The sequence below is a fragment of the Eucyclogobius newberryi genome, unplaced genomic scaffold, assembly GCF_026437365.1.
Source record: "Eucyclogobius newberryi isolate DKJ021-1_F unplaced genomic scaffold, fEucNew1.0.hap1 SCAF_1, whole genome shotgun sequence".
In the NCBI taxonomy this organism is placed as follows: Eukaryota; Metazoa; Chordata; class Actinopteri; order Gobiiformes; family Gobiidae; genus Eucyclogobius; species Eucyclogobius newberryi.
This window is the reverse complement of record NW_027315723.1, coordinates 46,977,536-46,997,020: the sequence shown is the minus strand read 5'-3', so window position 1 is coordinate 46,997,020 and position 19,485 is coordinate 46,977,536. Positions and strand designations below refer to the sequence as shown.

At 39.3% G+C, this 19,485-nt stretch overlaps 1 protein-coding gene across 1 annotated transcript in view; it reads right to left on the bottom strand.

Annotated features, from left to right (window-relative positions):
* Positions 1–19,485, bottom strand: part of stk11ip (serine/threonine kinase 11 interacting protein) — a 56,391-nt gene that overhangs the window by 35,925 nt on the left and 981 nt on the right. Inside the window, exons 3-17 of the mRNA XM_072447386.1 lie at positions 19,192–19,394; positions 18,685–18,759; positions 16,976–17,071; positions 16,787–16,894; positions 16,197–16,268; positions 15,991–16,120; positions 15,715–15,818; positions 15,111–15,200; positions 14,021–14,062; positions 13,327–13,491; positions 13,184–13,262; positions 11,651–12,094; positions 10,971–11,170; positions 10,154–10,261; positions 6,667–6,907 (exon numbers count right to left, since the gene is read on the bottom strand). Of these exons, the coding sequence (XP_072303487.1) occupies positions 6,667–6,907; positions 10,154–10,261; positions 10,971–11,170; positions 11,651–12,094; positions 13,184–13,262; positions 13,327–13,491; positions 14,021–14,062; positions 15,111–15,200; positions 15,715–15,818; positions 15,991–16,120; positions 16,197–16,268; positions 16,787–16,894; positions 16,976–17,071; positions 18,685–18,759; positions 19,192–19,394 (2,157 nt within the window). The remainder of the gene's footprint in view (positions 1–6,666; positions 6,908–10,153; positions 10,262–10,970; positions 11,171–11,650; positions 12,095–13,183; positions 13,263–13,326; positions 13,492–14,020; positions 14,063–15,110; positions 15,201–15,714; positions 15,819–15,990; positions 16,121–16,196; positions 16,269–16,786; positions 16,895–16,975; positions 17,072–18,684; positions 18,760–19,191; positions 19,395–19,485) is intronic.

The window sequence follows — 19,485 nt, the reverse complement described above, 5'->3', positions numbered from 1 at the left end:
AGTTAAACCACTATCACATGTTTTGGGACTGTTTTGGACTGTTTTGGACTGAGATTAACAAAGCCTTACGGACAATATATGACATCACTATTCCAACTATGGATTTGGGCCTCAGGATTCCTGCCATAGACACACCTGCAGATATGTCTGGGGTATCCTCCTGGCTGCAGCAAAAAAGGCCCTCAAGAAAAAGAATGGATGACACAAAATGCACCGACGATCAAGAACTAGACTAACATTATAATGGACATGCGTAAAAAACAAAAATTACATTTGGACTCAAATTGATAATGGACAAATTTGACAGACTGTGGGCAAAATTGACTTTTTTTTGTCAATTTTGTTTTCATTTATTTGTTGGATGTCTGCTGCTTTTATTTTGTGTCTGCTTTCTCTCTGACTGTTTATTTTTCTCTGTGTTTGTTTTTATATATAAAAAAACCTCTACATGTGTCACTGAGTCTTAGTTTTTCAAATATTAATACTAAATACAGGTTCATGGATGGGCAGGGTTAGGGGGTAGGTGAAAACAGGGCTCAGTTGCCGGGCAATACAAGATCACTTATATGAATCAATCGAAATACAATGTTGAGTAAACGAATGACGCGGATAAACTGTTTTACTGTAACGAGTAAAAGCTAATTAAAGTTTGCACAATGTGTCTCCATTAAATAATAATAGTACTGGTATTATCAATAGTATATCAATTCTAAAATTTGTGGCATTAACCAAAAAAGTGGAAATGTAGAAGCAATAGCACAAGAAAAAGAATTGACAGTGTGATTGCAAAAACTATTTCCCCATTTTCTCGAGAAACTTTAAATATAAATGTACTGTAAGAGATTTCACAAAGGTGTTGGTTTCACTTTCCACTGTGAGTAAATCTACAAGTGACAAAAGCTTTATGTGACTAATAAATGATTAAACCGTCTGTTTCTTCAGATATGAAGGCAGGCCGTGGCTGGAGAGCCGCGGCGCGGTCAAATGGCCGCGCAGTTTCAGGGACCGCGGCATTTCCCTTTTAGCCCGTTATAGCCTCATGGCTAACCCTAACCCTAACCTTAACCCTAACCCTAACCTTAACCTTAACCTTAACCTTAACCTTAAACCTAACCTTAACCCTAACCCTAACCCTAACCCTAACCTTAACCCTAACCTTAACCCTAACCCTAACCCTAACCTTAACCCTAACCTTAACCCTAACCTTAACCCTAACCCTAACCTTAACCCTAACCTTAACCCTAACCTTAACCCTAACCTTAACCCTAACCTTAACCCTAACCTTAACCCTAACCCTAACCTTAACCTTAACCTTAACCTTAACCTTAACCTTAACCCTAACCTTAACCCTAACCTTAACCCTAACCCTAACCTTAACCTTAACCCTAACCTTAACCCTAACCTTAACCCTAACCCTAACCTTAACCCTAACCTTAACCCTAACCTTAACCCTAACCCTAACCCTAACCCTAACCTTAACTCGGCGCGGTCTAAAACAACGCTAAAACGCGGTCAAATAGCGGCACAGTTTCAGGAGCCGCGGCGCGAGGCCGGCATAAAAATAACATGGCTTTTTCGGCTGCGCACCGCGGCTCTGCAAACACTCCCATGAAGAAAATACTTTTTCCTTTGAAAATACCAATTTTTTGCCATATACAAGGTTTTGTCCTTCCACTTACATGGACCTTAAAGTGTACAACAGATCCAGACAGTTTACAGTTATTCTTACTTGAATAATAGCCTCCACAATACTTTGATACTCTTTTTACTTCTTCCACAAATCCTAAACCTCCTGCTTTGTAGATGTGCCCTTGAGCGCAACTGTCCACGTCGTATGTGTCTAACCCAGAGGCAAACAGTGCGCACTAAGTCACAAATGATCTGTCAGCTCACGTCTTGGCCACGGCGGCGCTAACACTCGACTGAACTCCGACAAATACCAACAATGTGTCAAAGCGGGCCTGCAGTTTGTTAACATGTAGAGGCCCGTTCTAATGCAGGCGATGGGAGGCTGAGGCAAAACAAGTTTTTTTATCTGTGAGAGGCTGATTATAGAGGTGGGAAAGGAGCCGGTAACAGAGCAACTCAAGTAAATAATTACAGAGATGCAGGCTGTTGTTTTGGGAAGAGTGTCAGCAAGAAACAAAAAGTAAATTCTGAAAAATGCATAATATTTTCAGAGCCTTTTCAATTTTGCTCTGGTAAATCCAGGTACAAAATCGGAACAAATACATTTTTATTTCTAAAATTCAGCCCAGAAAAATAATATTTTTAAGGGGAAAAAAAGGACAAAATCTTGACAACGACATATGGGTTCAAACCTTGCATAACTAGACACTTTTGTGTGTCCAAAGACAGTGGAGGAAAAATAGCCTTTTGGCTAATTCAGGTAAATTTACAGTTCTGTTTACCATCCATGTCAAATAAACAAATAAACCAATAAATAAAATACTATACAAAAGATAACTACTCAATACAACTTACAGCAGATCGATCTATAGCTCCAAATTGGCTTTTCTTTATTTTTTTTTCTTCAATAGGAAATTGAAGGCTTGAATCCAATTACTATCAGCCACTGGTTCACAACCAAAGAGGGAAAGGGGAGAAGGCCATTTCTATTACATTTGCGATTTATAATTTTAAATTCATAATTCACTTCACAGTGAAGATTTTTAAAAAGTCCAGGAACATTTGAGAGTAGACTAAAAATGTACTTCTAATGTAATAAATGGATGCCATGTTTTTCCAAACATGTCTGTAGATAAATACAAAGTTAGCAGCTTTTACACATACAAGACCTAATGACCTAAATAAGTGCAATCCAAGGAATTTGATCCTTGCAACAGCTGTGATTTTGATTCAGTTTCAGCCTTGTATCTAAGCTTTTCATTGGCAAATTCTTAATTGTGCCTCCTATTCCTATGGAACAATGGGTGGTCATGTAAAATAATTGTAGTTTTTTCTTCAAATTTTAAATCAGTATATTTAGTTTTTACTTGCTTTTTCCCACCCTTTCCTGAGTCCTTTTTAAAACTTGGCTTTGCGTTGACGTCAATGCGCTTTTGCCATGTGAACTTGTGCCAGGTGAAATAGCGTATTCTGTATCCTGACACAAAAACAAAGCATTCTTCATGGTTTGGGCCTAAAAACCGTAAAATAAACTGGTGCATAGCTGAAAGGTTTTGTGTGTGAGGTGGAGCATTACTCAGCCCGGCGTGTGAGTGACTCAGGGTGAGTGAGAGGGGAGGATGCAGAGGATGCAGAGGCGAGGGTGCGTGTCGAGAGGGCGTTGGAGTGATGACAGGGTCTGATAGAAATGCCACCAAAATGCTGTGGTCGAAGCTTTGTTTTTGACTGCAAGCTACTAAATTTGTAAATATAGTCAAGTGTTGCTTTAACTTTCAACTTTGACCTGAGGAGAATGATTTTGGGCAAATATGCCCAGATATTAAAGATATATATTGAGAAAAAGAGATAAGAAAAATACCCCATGGAGACAAGAACATTAAAGGACACATATTATTATTATATTATTATTATCATTTGTATTGTTATAGCTCAGGGCTATTCAACCGGACTCTGGGCCGATGGAGCACAAGACACCACTGTAACAACATTAAGGTCGCACAAAATCACCAATACTGTTTCAATAAATTGAGTTAAAGGCGGTATGGACGATTTTTCAGCGATTTGGGAACGCAGGCGGAAGTGCGCATGCGCACTCCCCCGTGCGGACTGATACAACACACACGTGCGTTTGTTTATTGCTCGTCTCCCGTAGATTTCTGTCCACTTATGAGTCAGCTCGAACTGTCTTTCTCCGTCTTAATTTTGTCCCGTACACTGAGGGAACTATATTATGATAGATCAATGCGCTTAGACATGCGGAAACGTGGGGAAGAGCCGCCACTAGGTGCGTTTTATGGTTGATACGTGGCAGGACTAATCGGCAGTCCACGCCACGAGGAAATATGACTCAGATTTGGGCCAAAAAAAACGTCAATTCAACCTTTAATGCAAAAAAATAACTACTGATAAGATTTGATTTTTGTGAGAAATAGCATCCAAAATGCCCACCCACAAAATAAATAAACAAAACTAGCTTTCCCCCAAAATGCTAATGTACCTTACATTTGTAATGAAGATCTCAGAGCTCAATCCATGAAAATTATGAAGGTAAATATAGTATATGGACATGCATCGTCCTCTGCATTGTTCTGTCTGTCACTGGTAACATGTTCTTACCACTGGGGACAGGAGTGAACATAGCGCAACAGTCGAAGCTCAACTTCTTTAAATATTGACAAGAACAATAGCAAATTCTTCCCTCGCCTCATTTCTTCCAGACCTGCACAGGGTTGGCTTTTCAATCCTGCTACAGCCTACTCTTGAGAAGTCTCCGACGAGATTCCTGCGGGTCCGAACGGATCCCTAGTTTTTTGTTTTTATACACCCGCCACAGCCTGCTGCATGTATGCGCTTGGCACAATCCAGTATACAAGCAGAGCAGCGCCTCATGAATGTTCTGGCTTCGTCTGTGCAGAGAACATCTTTATTTCTAATAAAGCTTCAATAGTATCACTAGGATATTATAATGCATAGGAACGCAACTATTGTTCAGAGGGATAAATGTAAACTACAACAGCAAACGGCTCACAGTGCACTCATTCATAAAGTAATTTAATTCACCAGCGTTGCTTGGTTCTACTTGAGTGGTTCAGCGTTGTCGTGAGAAAACCAACTGAAATCTCCACCTGCTCTGTTCTCCGCTGCAGCGAGCTCACATGTCTGCAAGCACACGCGCATACACACCCGCACACCCGCACGCACGCGCACGCACACAGCTCTGCTTCACAGCTGTTTCCTGTAGAGCAGACGCTGCTCTTTGGCTCAGTCTCAGGGATCTGCGAGAGCTGCTGCACTGGCTCTTGGGACAAGGAGGATTCAGGACCCAGGGTCCGCCTGTGCTAGAGGTCAAGTCTCTACCTCCAGGTTTATTTTTTGTGTGGAAACTTTTCAGTTTTGGTCAATTATCGAACTGTGGCTCGTAATCAGTATTGGTATCGGCCAATGTCGGAAAGCTTTCACCAATATCGCTATCAGCCGATATGCTTTTTTCTTTTCTTTTATTTAAAAGGGCAAATAGTATGCATCATTTGTATTGTTATTAGCCTTTAAACATGCTCTTGAGCACCTTTAGTTTGGCATCTCATGTTTGCCTTTTATGGATGACATTTTTGTTGATTTTGTTTTATATAATGGAGCATGTCACCTACACTTTGTCTCTAGAACAAACTGCCAAAAAAGGTACAAAGAAATTTAACTCAAACTTAAATGAGAGCAGATAAACGGGCTCCACATCACCCTGATCTATGGCCAGTGCCGCTGCAATTATTCTTGTAAGTAAACCTAGAACAGGCTAAAACATGTGGACCGTGGAACTGTGAGGACAAGGGTTGTGTTCAAAATATCGATACGGCAATATATAGTCGCGTATCGATACTGAGTCACAGTACAGAATTGATATTTTATTATTTAAAAAAATAAATAAAAAATAAATTGTTGTGGCCCGTAGGCTTTAAACGAGGTGGAATAGTACTTTTGATCTGCTGTTTGTGCTGCTCTTCTCGGCCGAGGTGAGGAGAAGGAGCTGTGGACCTGATCAGAAGCTGATCTGTGCAGAAGATGCTGCTGCAGCATGTTCAGACCAGGCCAATTGTTTGTCAAGAAACATGCAATACTTTACTAGAATGTGTTCCATATATTTATACTTAGAGCAGAATGGATTTATAAATAAGTGCTTTGTGGTTAACATTAAATTTCATACATTTTCTTATCCAGAGTAAAAAAAAATACCCATTTGGTAAATCTTTAAGACCCTTTAAAAAAAAAAATGTATTGGGATACGTAATGTATCGCGAGGGTCTTGGCAATACCCAGCCCTAGTGAGGACAAGGCCTGTCAAGACTGGCATTACCAGCTAGTTTAATGTGAAGTGGAGCAGAGCCTGCTGCCACCGCCATTAGACGAGAGACGCAACTTCTTCAGTGAGTCTTATTATGCCTAATGCTGTTACGTTTGTAAGTGTTGAGTATGTTTTAATAGTTCAGTTTTAGGGGCGCCGTTGACTGTACACTCCGATAGAGCGAGGCTAATTTGAGTCTTTGGCTTCTCTTATTCCAATGACACTGAAGTGAATTGTTACAACTTCCCTGAAATGTTCAAAAAAAAAATTCCAAAGCATCCGATGTCTTTGCCCACAACCACAAGCCAGAAAACGTAAGATAGTGACCTCAAATCTGTCATTGCTCCGTTGTCATTGGCACCAATATTTGTCCGGGCTGCTCCGGTCTGTGTGTGCCCTTGTGTCATTCCCAGCTTGCCCTCAGTGTATCAGTTACATTTTTTTGAACAGACTAATAAGTAATAATCAAAACAAAAGAAAAATTAGGCTTAAAATACGTCTATATGGTTCCACAATCATGCAACACATTATTGTATATCCCAGATAAATACATTCAGTTGTTTTGTTATCTTTGCTTTCACTTAAGACAGATTTGTGGTTTTTTATCGGTTACAACAAAAAGCCAAATATTAGATATCAGTTTTGGCTCAAAAAAATCATATCGGACCATCCCTGAGGAAATTGAGAAAAGTGTAACCTACCTGCAGTGTCCATACTGTCCTCTTCCTCCACCTCCTCCACCTCCCCCTCCTCCCCCAGGACCAGCGCAGAGCCCAGCCTTCTCTTGGCCCCGGCCCCGGCCCCTGGCTCCTGGTCACTGCTCTGGTCCTGGTGAGAGGAAAAGTCCAGGCCACAGCGCAGACACTGCAAACGAACATGTCCCAGGCCCAGGACGAGCTGCCGGTTCTGCTCCACCACCACACGGAGCACCTCGGTCAAGGCCTACAACGCAAACACATAGTCATAGTCTTTATTCAACACTGCAATATGACTGTATTTGTATTGCTATTGGCCCCAAGGGGAGATTCTTGAAAACCTTTACTTTGGCTTCTCATTAAAATCTTACAATGTACTTACTGAAAGCACACACGCGCATTCATTGTTATCAGTCAATCGTTCCCTCACTGGGGTTTGTTGTTAGCACCATATACTGGCAGCAGAGGGAAATACCATGACGAGATAAATGCTAATGCAGGCATGCTGTTGTTATACCATAAATCAGATTTTTGCAGAAACGCTCATTTATGGAGTTTTAAAAAAGCACAGAAGCGCTCTACCCATGATGCCACAAAACTGGACAATTTGGAACGGAGTGTTCCCAAGGCTCAGAGCGAAGTGTGACTGAATAATGAGAGAACAACGTTAGAACATGGTTAAAAGCTCAAATAAGTATGTTTTTCATAGATTAAATGTAAAGTGTAACAATGTACAATTTACACAAAATTAAACAAGAACAAGACAAGTTTATTTACTTTTTATGCATAGAGCAGAGCCTATGCTTTTTAAAAACGACAGATACAGATGTTACAATTATTCATGACTATTGACACCATGAGTGTGAAATCCTTCATTTACAGCGGCTGGTCTGTGACCTGGTTTATGATATTCCTTTATTTATTTGATAAAAGAGACAAAAACAGACAGATAAAATGGTCACAGTTAATATTTTTTTGTTATATTATACTATGACCTGAATAATTACAATTATTGATTAACCTATTCGGTTAATCACTCTTCTATACCAAGATATGAGTATTGCAATATTTTGAACAAACCTTTCAGGTTCAGTTACACCCTTTGCCCTTAGTTAGCTCTAAACTCTTGGTACTGGATAGAGTTCTCATTTGACATAACTCCCAAAATGTAATTTTCATCCTTTTGATGTTGAGCCGTCTATTGTTCTTAATATATTTTTTCAATTTTATTTCCATAAGTGCAAAGGCATTTTTATTCTAAACAAACAAATTACTCAAAAGTGAGTCATGACAACATTTTAAAATTATTTTCTTTTCCCAAAAAAATGGCTTTTAATTAAAGATGGCCTAAGAAAAACAGTTAAAGGCAAATAAAGCACACATTTGGATGTTTTATGTAAAGTGTATATTCCCTCTCTGTGTCATGTTCTTTTCCAGAAAATGTGCTTTTAATTAAAGATGTCATAAGAAAAACATTTTAAGGCAACATTACAAAAGAAAACAAATGTACGTTTCCAAAAAGTGTATTACCATAATAATGATCAGGGCTTGAAGCCAAACGTGTATACCTGTTGAACCTTATTACATGGTACGGCTGTATTTTGAAGTAACAAATCCATAAAAATGCACTTTGTTGCTGGGACGCCTCACAACTTTAATACTGGTAATCATTTGAAACAGCTATGGTTTTCATCTTTTGTAATCTGCATCCTTTCTCCATCCCAATTCAGCTTTTATTGACCAACACATTACATTTTTACAGGGCAGCTCCAAATCTGTAACCTTCCCAGAATTGCTTTCAGCCCTGCCTTATTGTTTGTCTTTGTAAAAAAAACTTTAAGTTCCCGACTGCTCTCCGCAAAAAGGCAGAAAAGAGCTCCAAATTAAGGAATTGGCATGCGCGTTTGGTGCCGTGTTCAAATTCTATCTGGCACACTCTGAAAAGTTGCACAATGCGAGAAGAATATGGCTATAAAAGAGGCAAGTAAACATAGTACAGGCTGTTCTGCACAATGTTGACACCGGATTCTGAGAGACGGTTCAGAGGGCGACGTGTAAACTCCACCACACGGCAAAAAAATGTATGCAGTATGTCCAGTGGGAGTGATTATTTAATTATTATTTGCATTATTGGAAAGTAGGGCTGCAACGATTAATCGAGTAAATCGAGTAATTTGGTTACAAAAAAGCTTTGTTTATTATTTGATTAGCTCGATGATTATTTTAATTTACATATTTAATTAAAACCGCATGAAGCTGTGGTGCGTGGAGCTGGTTGCACAACAGAGGAGAGAGCGGCGTATTTTAAATTTACAAGTGTGACTGGGAAATGTAACTATGTTGTGTGAAAGAGCAACAGAGGACGAGAGTATGAAACAGAAAGTCTGCAATAACAGGGAGAAGACACGGAGGCTAAAGAGAACAGCACACGGAGCTAAAGAGAACAGCACACGGAGCTAAAGAGAACAGCACACGGAGCTAAAGAGAACAGCACACGGAGCTAAAGAGAACAGCACACGGAGCTAAAGAGAACAGCACACGAAGCTAAAGAGAACAGCACACGGAGCTAAAGCTGCCACAGGACTGCAGAGATACAGCTCAAAACACCAGAGAGCACTGGCCTCATGTTCCTTATATTAACTTATGTGACATAAACGCAAATTAATTTATAGCTATTGTAAGTGTTTGGTGATAAGTTAATTAGTCCTTTATATACAATATATTCTAACAGAACAATTTGGACTGGTGAAGTGAAATGTTGCAGTTTTGGATAGCTGCAGCCTTATTGGGAAGTCTCAAGAGCTGTGGGTTCAGGAAAACTAAAATCAACAGGAGTGAGTGTGGATGGTAACTTAGATATATAATTAGTATACGCTCATGTGAACAATCACAAGTTAGTACTACACATATGGGAATGGACTAAACAATTCTATTTTTGAATATTTTTCATTATAAATGATAACACATTGACTGACCATTTTCCTGACCTTAAAATCCGAAAGACAGACTTTATTTATGTTCTAATTTTTACTTTATTTGGTGTGATATTCATTTGTTTATTCATTGACCTTTATTTAACCAGGAAATTCCCTCTGAGATGTAGCATCTCTTTTTCAGGGGAGTCCTGGCCCCAGAGGGGAGGAGCCTATTGTACATGTTCTTAGTGGTAGAGGAAACCTATGCAGACGTGTGCAGAACATGCAAACTCCACACAGAAAGGCTCTGTGCCACCCGAGAATTGGTCTCAAGACTTTCTTGTGAAGAGAGTCCGTTGAAATTAAATGAAATGAAATGAAAGGAAAAAAATGTTAAGCATATTGATGACATTACACTAGGTCATCAATACACTAACAACATAAATATCTTGAAATAAATATATTTGAATATGGGGACTGGCTTCAGCATTCATTTGTTTGTGATGGACCATTGGATTTGGTGTCACTCTGGTTAGAATAGGTCATGTGATCACATTGTAACAACGGCAGAGTATTACCTGCAGCGCCTCCTGTGGGTGATCGTCGAGCAGTACATAGCGTCGCTTCTGCTTGTCTTTGCTGATGTAATCAAACTGAAGTTCTACAGCAGGGAGCTTCACAGAGTCCTGAGACAAGAGAATTAAGGATATTACATACTACGGTTCTACTTCTGCAGGTTGGAGCAAATGTTGATCTATGAAGTTAGGAATTTAGACCAGCCATAATCTACACAATTGTGAAACATACCACCCAGGACCATGACTGTACATACAGCTGTTATTATACCCTGTCAGTGCTGCCATATTTGTCTTTGCACAGTCTTTCGTCTCCCCACTGCTGTTCTATATTGTACAGCATATTATGTATGTCCTTGTGTTTCTTCTATATAGAAGTAATGCAGATGAGATCATGACCAGAATCTAAGCAGTGAGTGGCAAAATTGTCTGAGTCAAAGCTAAAAGCTCAAAACACATCTAAAATGTCAAAGAGCTGCTACAGTAATAACAAATATAAAAATCTACAACTCTTTACTATTTTCTGCTGATGTAAAAAAATAAAAAATAATCTAAAATCTAAAAAATAAAATAAACAATAGCAGAAAAGTAGATAAACAGCAGAACACTGTAGTGACGCCCACATTCATCACTGATACAGACTTTGGGATCACACAGTTGAACCCTAACCCTATGTTTCTGAGTCTGGTTAGGAAATTAATTGTTGTGGGCAAGTTGAAGTGTCCTGTCTTCAGCAAATAAGTGCTACTTTGCTAAACTAAAATGAATATCTGCATTGGACAGAGTAAACATAAGCGTTTATATTGTTGTAGACATTTACTTGTCGTCTCCAGCTGGCCTCTGTAGTGTCCACTCTGGTGAGGCTGTCCAGCTCCAGTCTGCACTTCTCCTGCCCCGTCTGCATGTCCACCTCCAGCAGGAAACCTGTCCTGATGCGCACAAACACCTCTCTGCCGTGCATCTGCCTCTCCTCGTCTTCATCGGACAGCACGCCCACCAGCAGGGGGTGACACAAGTCCACTGTAAGGGATAAAACACATGTACATTTCATTGTAGTAAAAACTTCATGGGTTGTAAAAGTAACTTCTCCAAATAAATGTTATAAATGATAAGGGTTTAAAGTAGAGGTTTTATATCAGTTTAAAATGTGCAACAATTGTTAAAAATAAATAAATGAATAATTGTATTACAACTAGTGCTGATAAAAATGTTTTCTATATATATATTTTAATTTTGCAGCTTTTGTATCTGCCCAGCTAAACCTCATTATTAAATTTGTAAAAAGATCAAACATAGGCATTTTCATAAATTGTTTTAAAAATGCCTTAATAAATGCTGAACATTTCAACATTTATTTTGGTAAAAGAAATTGTGATTTTAGCAAAAAAACTGATGATTAGGAGGCACAGTTAATGTTAGAACCTGGTTAAAAGATTAATTTAAACGTTGTTCATTTCAAGACTCCAAATAACCCACTATCCTCAGATGTGATGAAAGTACCTCCTAAGTCCTCCTCCTCCACCTCTCTGCACCCATCACTCGTGGCAGAACTTCTCCTACTTGACGACCTCTCTTCTCTGGCTCCCTCCAGGCTGCTCTCCACTGTGCACGCAGACAGTCTCTGTAGCGTGGACTCTGTCTCCAGCTCCTCATCCCCGTCTCCTCCTCCCACGTCCACCTTCACCCCAGGAGAAGGCGGGAGCGATGGGACAAGAGCTTTGTTTCCGGGGGCTGGTGCAGGTGGTGGTTGTTTTTGGAGAATGTTGGGGGTGGAGCAAGAAGGTGAGGAGTTGAAGCCATTAGAGATGTTCTGACAGTTTGTAGCGGTGATGGTGAGAGGAGATCCCTGGTCCAGATGGTGTTCGTAGCGTAGCCAGTCTTCTCCCAGTTGGTCTCTGAAGCTGGACATGCGCTCGATCTCCTCCTGGTGTGGGAGGACTATTTCTGGAGGGAGACAACAGGATGGAACCTAGTATCAAGCACTAGTAAAGAACAACAAGGGTCATAGGTCAGTGTGATCCCTCATTGGTCCAGGGGCGTTCCATTGAAGAAAAATATTGAGTTGTAGACGTAATTTTCAATCCCCGGATACAGCCTGAGCACTCGGATATCTATGCCACTCTGAGCTGCATAAGCCCTGCCAACTGGGCAGAGCCTCCATAGCCTGCTCTGTGTATTTATCCATTTGCACTGAAATCTTCTTTGTTACCCTAACAACTGTAATGGGCCATAGAAATCGTAAGGACAAGATGCCTACTCAAAAACAGAGCAATGCAGTGTATTCAATCCAGTGTAGTGAGGAAAGTTGTAAAGAGTGTTACACAGGTGAGACTAAAAAGCCACTGCACAAAAGGGTGTATCACTAAAGGATTATCTTATCTTATCTTATCAACACAGATGAATTCAGGATTACAGAGCGCTGTGCAGCTTCATCTTAAAGCCACATTCCACTCCTTCAAGGGCAGTGAGGTGAAGATTCTAACAGGGAGAAAAGATGGTTTGAAAGAAGAGTTAAGGAGGCTATTTTGTTTTTTTTAAAAAGAGATAATCCATCTTTAAACAGAAATGGAGGCTTAAGGTTCAGTTTACTGGTAGTTTACCATGGTATTTTTGGGGCAGATCTCAGGCCAGTCATATGCTAACCAGGTACTCATCTGTGATGAGGGAACTGCAGCCAGCCAACAATTGGATTTATATTGCCCATTACAAGGCTGTTGTGTGACAAAGAAGATAAGCTTCATGGGAAACTTAAAAACTGTGCAAACAAATAGATAAAAAAGGTGCAGGATAAATATCAGAGCTCTCAGTCTAGATCTGCAGATTGAGAAAACGCCTTAATTAAGTAGTTCCTAACCTTGAATCATTCTTAAAAAAAAACACTTGTTCTTCATGCTTTATTAAGGCTAATTATGGTGTAGTTATAATAAAGATAATAGCTAATTGTGATTTGTGATTTGTCATATTACTGCCACCATATTACTACTATCGGAGGGCCATCATGTATGAAATAAAAAGCTTTACTCATGAACCTACTTTGTGCTGGTACTGGTTTGGTCTCATAGTCTGTGTCACTGGGTTCAGAGATGCTCGCTCTTCTCACTCTCACTTTACTCTGTAACAAAGAACGGTCAGAATGTTCCTTTGACTAAAACAATTAAACAACTTTAACGTCATACTTTGGACTTCCTGAGCCCGCGCATGTTGGCCGTTGGCACCTCGCCTACAGACACACTGTCAGTGAGCTCTCCTGGTCCACTGGAGCCGTCCTGCTGGCTCCGCTCTGAGCCCACGGACGCTAAGGACTGGCTCTGGACTATCAGGTGACCACATTTTGGCAAAACCTGAACGACACACAGGAATAAAGTAAGAATAGAAACAGAATAACCAACTTTAAATACCTTTTCACCTTGTTACAACAATGTTTCCTCATCATTAATTTAATCAAAGTTATACATGGATTGATCCCACAAAAAATTTAAATAACAATCTGTTTCTACAGTGAAAAGTCATTATTAAGAAGCATTTCACATTTTATTCTCTGTTCTCTAATTACTAATCTCAATATTGTGGTTTACAATGTTCCAAATTTAACAATATCAGATCATAATTTTACACTAAGTTGTTAAGGTTAAGGTACACATTATTGTGCCCATAGGGAAAGTTGTCCTCTGCTTATGACCAATCGCTGGGACATCTCCTCTGAAGCAGTGATCGCTACAGTGCAGAACCCGGGGACCCGTCTCTAGATCTGTGCCAGGACTACCTTTGTGAAAATGATTCATGTCCCTCGTGAACATTTTGTTTGATAGCCCTATCACCTCTAATGTTACTATAAATGGGTGAAAAACAACACATGCATAGAATACTTACAGATATCTCTGAGGAGGACAGCTTGACACCATCCAGCTTCAACTAATAAGAAATATGAACAGGTAATATAAGTAGGCTTTTAGAGAATATTACATAAACATTACCCATCCATTACATTTAAAAGGTCTATACCCGATTTTGAACCATGACAAAAGAGCATGTTTCAAAATGAACTTCCTATTGTAAATGCTGACTCTGAAGTGCAAACTGTGGTCAGATTAAGAAATCAGATTACTGCACTTTGCACTTCAGAGTCAGCTAATGACATCATCTGGGGAAAAAACACAAGAAACATTGTAAAGAAAACTCGTCAAAGTCTTTTTTTTCTGTGGAAACTTAGAGAATTCACAAAGTATCTTACTGAACCATTGAAAGTCTTCTTGTTGGCTGTATTACTGTGTGGGTTCAGTGACGTTATAGCCAAAGACAGGAAAACTTTAAATAATGTGGTCAGCTCAGATATGAAAAAAACTGAATTGTGACCATCCTGTTTTTGAGGCTCTTTAAGAAAGTAGACTTTCTTCAAAAACTCTCAGGAAGAAGATATCGACCTCGTCAGGCTAAACGTTTCTTCCCACAAACAGTCACAAGCTTAATATGGTTTCCAGATTTTAAAAAATGTTACTTGATAATTTGAGTGTTTTGTAACTGAATGTTTGTTGTGGGTTTCTAATGTTTTACTGTGCACTCAGAACTTTCTACAAATTTTTTCCAAAGTGGTTTTCAAACTACAAATGGCAAATAAAGTAAACTAAACTGTCAGCTTCGCCTCCTTAGTTCCCTGACTCTGAAGTTGAACTATGACAGAGAAAATAGCAGTGGAAAAGTCACTGTCAGTTGTTTCCACATATGGTTCTGATCCAACCCGACAAAAATGCCTTTTCAAATGTATACATAATATCAGTTAGTCTCCTTTCTTTCGCAACAAACAACTGATTTTACAATAAAGTGTAGAGGGTAAAACGTATTTTCCTCAGTCAGGTACAGGTCACTGTCATTTTGGGAATATTCCAACCAATTTCTTTGATAACACTAGTAAGGATAATATGAAAAAGAATGATATAAATGTTTATCATGCTTAGAAACTCACTCTAACATTAGCAGCTTTGGGTGACATGTGCATCACAGTGCAAGTACGGTGTGTCTTCTGATAAAACAGTGGATTCCCCTCGAGATCCAGCTGGAAAGGCAGAAAAGATATAAAGTAAATATTTTAAAACTAAAAGAAAACACATTCTGCATTATTTGTACTGTTATTGGCCTTTAAACATGCTCTTATTCCACTTCCATTTGCATTTCACGTTTTATAAAATAATGTGATTACCATCCTTGTAGAGTGTTCCCTCATCAGGATTGGTGTTATTACCGCGTTGAAATACACAAAAGACTGCGTGCCCCGACATGCTAATGTAGGCACGCAGTTGTAATGAATGTGCTTTGAGGCAAAAATCCTCAGAACAAGTTTAATGATGATTTATGGACTTAAAAACAGCACGCCAAATCTCAACTTTTGATGTGACAAATCTGGGAAAGTTGAAACTGAGTGATTGTGAGGCTCTGAGAAGACGAGCTTGTAAACCTACTTAATGAAATAAGTGCGAATGAAGCTGAATTCAACTCCTGGTATGTTTCTGATGAGGGAACAATATCAAAACATTGTTAAAAGCTCAAAAAAGTCAAAAAGTGATTATTACTGTGTGGAGGCAGTGCAGCATAGAAAGTGGCGCGAGCTGGGAATGCTCCAAGAGAAGGTTATAAGCCAAGTCTAAATGCTGCAAGGCCGACAACTGCTCCACGCCTAAAGAAAGGAAAATATTAAAACCTCTACCAGAGACATATGCAAAAACAATACACGCCCAACAAAATCATATAAACAAACATATTCTATTTTGAGATACTATTGTCTACTGTGGGCAAATTACACATGATAAATTGTGGTGTGTTATAACAGGTAAAAGCAGTTTTGTTACCATTTATAGTCTCCAGCTCGTTGTTCCTGAGGTTTAAAGTGACAAGTTTGGCCCGAGCACTTAGGCCGAGCAATGGCGCCCTCTGCAGGCAGTTGTAGCCCAGGTTCAGGTGTTCTAGTTCACTCAAAGGCTAAAGAGAAACAAAGGTTAAATGGATTTGACGAGATAGATCATTTTTTTAGAATGGAAAAGTGTTGTCTCATTACCTTGAGGAATTCAGCACAGTCTTGGATCTTATTGTGGCTCAAATACAGGTACTTGAGGACATTTAGTAAACTCTGCATGAAATTGAACAGACAATACTGAATTAATATGAACTCTAGTCAGGTCAAGTTAAGTAGACACAAAAATATAAAGATATATAAATATATATATATTTTGTTTTGTTTTTTAGCACTGCCCAGAAATAAATTGACACATGTGGGGGGAAAGGACCTCAAAAGCACCTGGTGACACACAGTATGTCAGGTAATGAGTGGACTTTTAGAGTAACTGCTGTATTTGGAAGACAGTGTAAAAGTCTTTTTCAATCTTTAATATTTTCCTCTTCCTTTTTGTCTTTGTCATGTGTAGTTACATCTGACAACTCCAGAAATTAGTTAATGATCTGATTTCTGATGCACATGTAAACATGGCCACTGTGATCATATAAAACATGTCATTTTTAGCATATCAAAATACATAGTTTATTGGAGTTTTATAGGTTAAATGATAACAAATGTGCAGATTGTCGTAGCTGTTATCACAAAATGCCCTTCTTTTATGAACTCCTTGTAGGTCACAGAATCTGTCTCACAAGTGACTGGTCGAGGCAGACGATGGAGTTGTAGCTGAAGTTGAGCGTGTGAAGTTCCAGCCAGGGCAACGCAGAACTCAGGTCTCCTCCACATAAAGACAAAAGCTCCTGGAGAAGAAAGAGAGAATCAGAAATGGAAATAAACAAAACAAATATTATAACTAATTCATGAAAAACAGACAATATTACCTCAAGGGAACTGACACTTTTGGAGCAGATAAACACTTCTAACTGGGAGTAAACCCCTCGGAGGCCTTCAAGACAATGTGGAGGGACTCGCTTGAGCTATAGAACAAAAAAATATCAAATTTACCAACCATGTTGATCAATCTCAATTTTAGCTCTGCTTTGATTTTTTATTTTCAAAGACTGAATAAAATGGCTTTCCGTGTGGAGAAAAGTTAGATGAAGATCCACTTATGTTATAGTGTAATACTAATTATAAAATATATATATATATATAAACATAATATGTCTCCTGTAACACAAAAAACAGCCCAGTTTCTTCCTCCAAAATTTGAACTCTGATCAGTGACGATTAAAAATTACTGAATCTCTGTCTCTATTAAATAATTGCTCAGCCCTATCTTAAATTATCTAATAAATGTAATTCTGTTCACGTCATTCCGCCCGGCCCACTTTGGCCTCTGTATGTTACTGTTAACTATTCATGAAGATCAACAATGCACTGTTTCCCTGGGCGAAAATGGCTTTGTGTCTGTGTAGAGCTTATTTCAGAATCAGAATAGGTTTATTGCCATTATCACTGAACACAATTCACAGCCTACAAACTTGCTTTGGTGGTTCGGTGCAACACATACAACAATAAACAATAATTAAAGCCGCGGTAGCGGCGATGATGTCTCTCGCCTCCCGCGCGACCGCCTTCCTGCCCGTCCATGTTTTCTGCTGCGTTTTGCGGCATACCAAACGAAGCTCAGTAATTCACCGTTGATGATTGCGTAGTTTTGCGATTCAAATAGTGGTTTGTCCTGACAAATTGTAAGATTAAGCTGAACGCAGACCTGAGCAGGGAGAAATAGAGAGCGCCTCAGTGACCCGCGACTTTTCATTGATGTTTAGGGGGTCAAAAATACCCGAGTTATGGCAGAAAGAATAAAGTCAAAAGAATTAAGTCAAAAGAATAAAGCCTAAAGAATAATAATTCTAACGCTATTACTAATGCTAAGACTGCGGCACGAGAGGAAATGTCCCATCAAAATAAAAGAGGAAGAGGAAGTGAAGGCATTCATTGCGCCTCTGCTGGCCAATTGTGAAAATACACAATATCTGTAATGCACTTTTTTCATGGCGTCTCGAGGAGAATATAAACCATGAGTTTCAAACAAATCAGACAATGTTGAGTTTTTCACACAATGGGTAGGGGGCGCTATAGAGTAAATTTGTTACATGGGTATTTATTTCATATCAGATCATAAAAACGCATTAGTGAGTGAAATATGAGCTCCGTAGATCAATTCCAATGGGCGTGACTTGTCCTTGAAAAAAACGGAAATTAAGTAATTTTTGAGGGCGTGTTGCGCAGAGACCGTAAAGAATATCAACATTCTTTTGGATATTTATTAAATTTCAATGTCTTTAGATGCAAAAGGTGTTGTTTTGAGCTCGATCGGACAAAAAACCTAGGACAAGTACGATTTTGAAAAAAAAAAGTCAAACGTGGCGGTGCCAGGTGTGTTTTACTCGTCAAAGGTCAGAGGTCAAAGGTAGCTCTATCACTGTCCCAAGTTTCATGTGCCTAGGCCAAAGATTAAGAGTTTCATGTTTTTTCTTTTTTGAACTAGTCGGCACTGTTGCAACGGAGGATCACAGCAGATAGTGGTGCCCAAAGTAGCTTCTGGATTAAGGTGAATAAAGACTGATGATGGATGTCTTACCTCTAAAAACTTTAAAGACTTGAAGGGGAAAATCTTGACTACCGACTGGAGTCTTGTATCTGGTAGGTTTATGATCTGTCAAACAAAAAGTAAATCCATAATATTGATCTATTTATCAAGAAAAAGGATTAAATTGTTGAGGCTTCCATACACATTGGACCATGTCAATTTACAAAGATTAAATCACACAATATATCAAACAGATAAGTGGCAAGTATTGAGCTACATTCAATCCTTTATATTTATCTATAGTGCTGTCAATTGATTCGAAATATTATTAATCATGAAGCATGCTTCTTTAAATGTTATTATTCTTTATCATAATTATATACTCAACCTTTTTCAGTGATAAAGAAGCCTTATTTCTATTGATTGATTCTATTTTCAGAGCATAGGCCCAGGAAAATTAATTAGTTGATTGCCTCACTGTATTAGTCAATAGACTGTGGCCCTCCACTCAGATTATGTTTCAATATGGAAAGCCTGGGGGTCAAAACATGGAAGTACCTTGAGAGAAAGGGTCTTTTGCAGCACATCGAAGAGGAACTGCAACTGGAGCAGAGAGGTGGTGTCAGCAGGATGCGAGGGCAGGGCCAGGAAGCCGTGCTGCTGACTGCGGGACAACAAGTACTGCTCAAACAGCCGGGTGAGCTGCTGCAGGGTGCCGGCCAGGAGGGTCAGGGTGCTACTGCCGTCCAACACCAAGTCACCTGTCACAAAACAGGCCACAAGGATATTTACATTCTACAGGAACAACTCAACTAGGACGAATACATCTGGACTGAAAGATGAACTATGTCT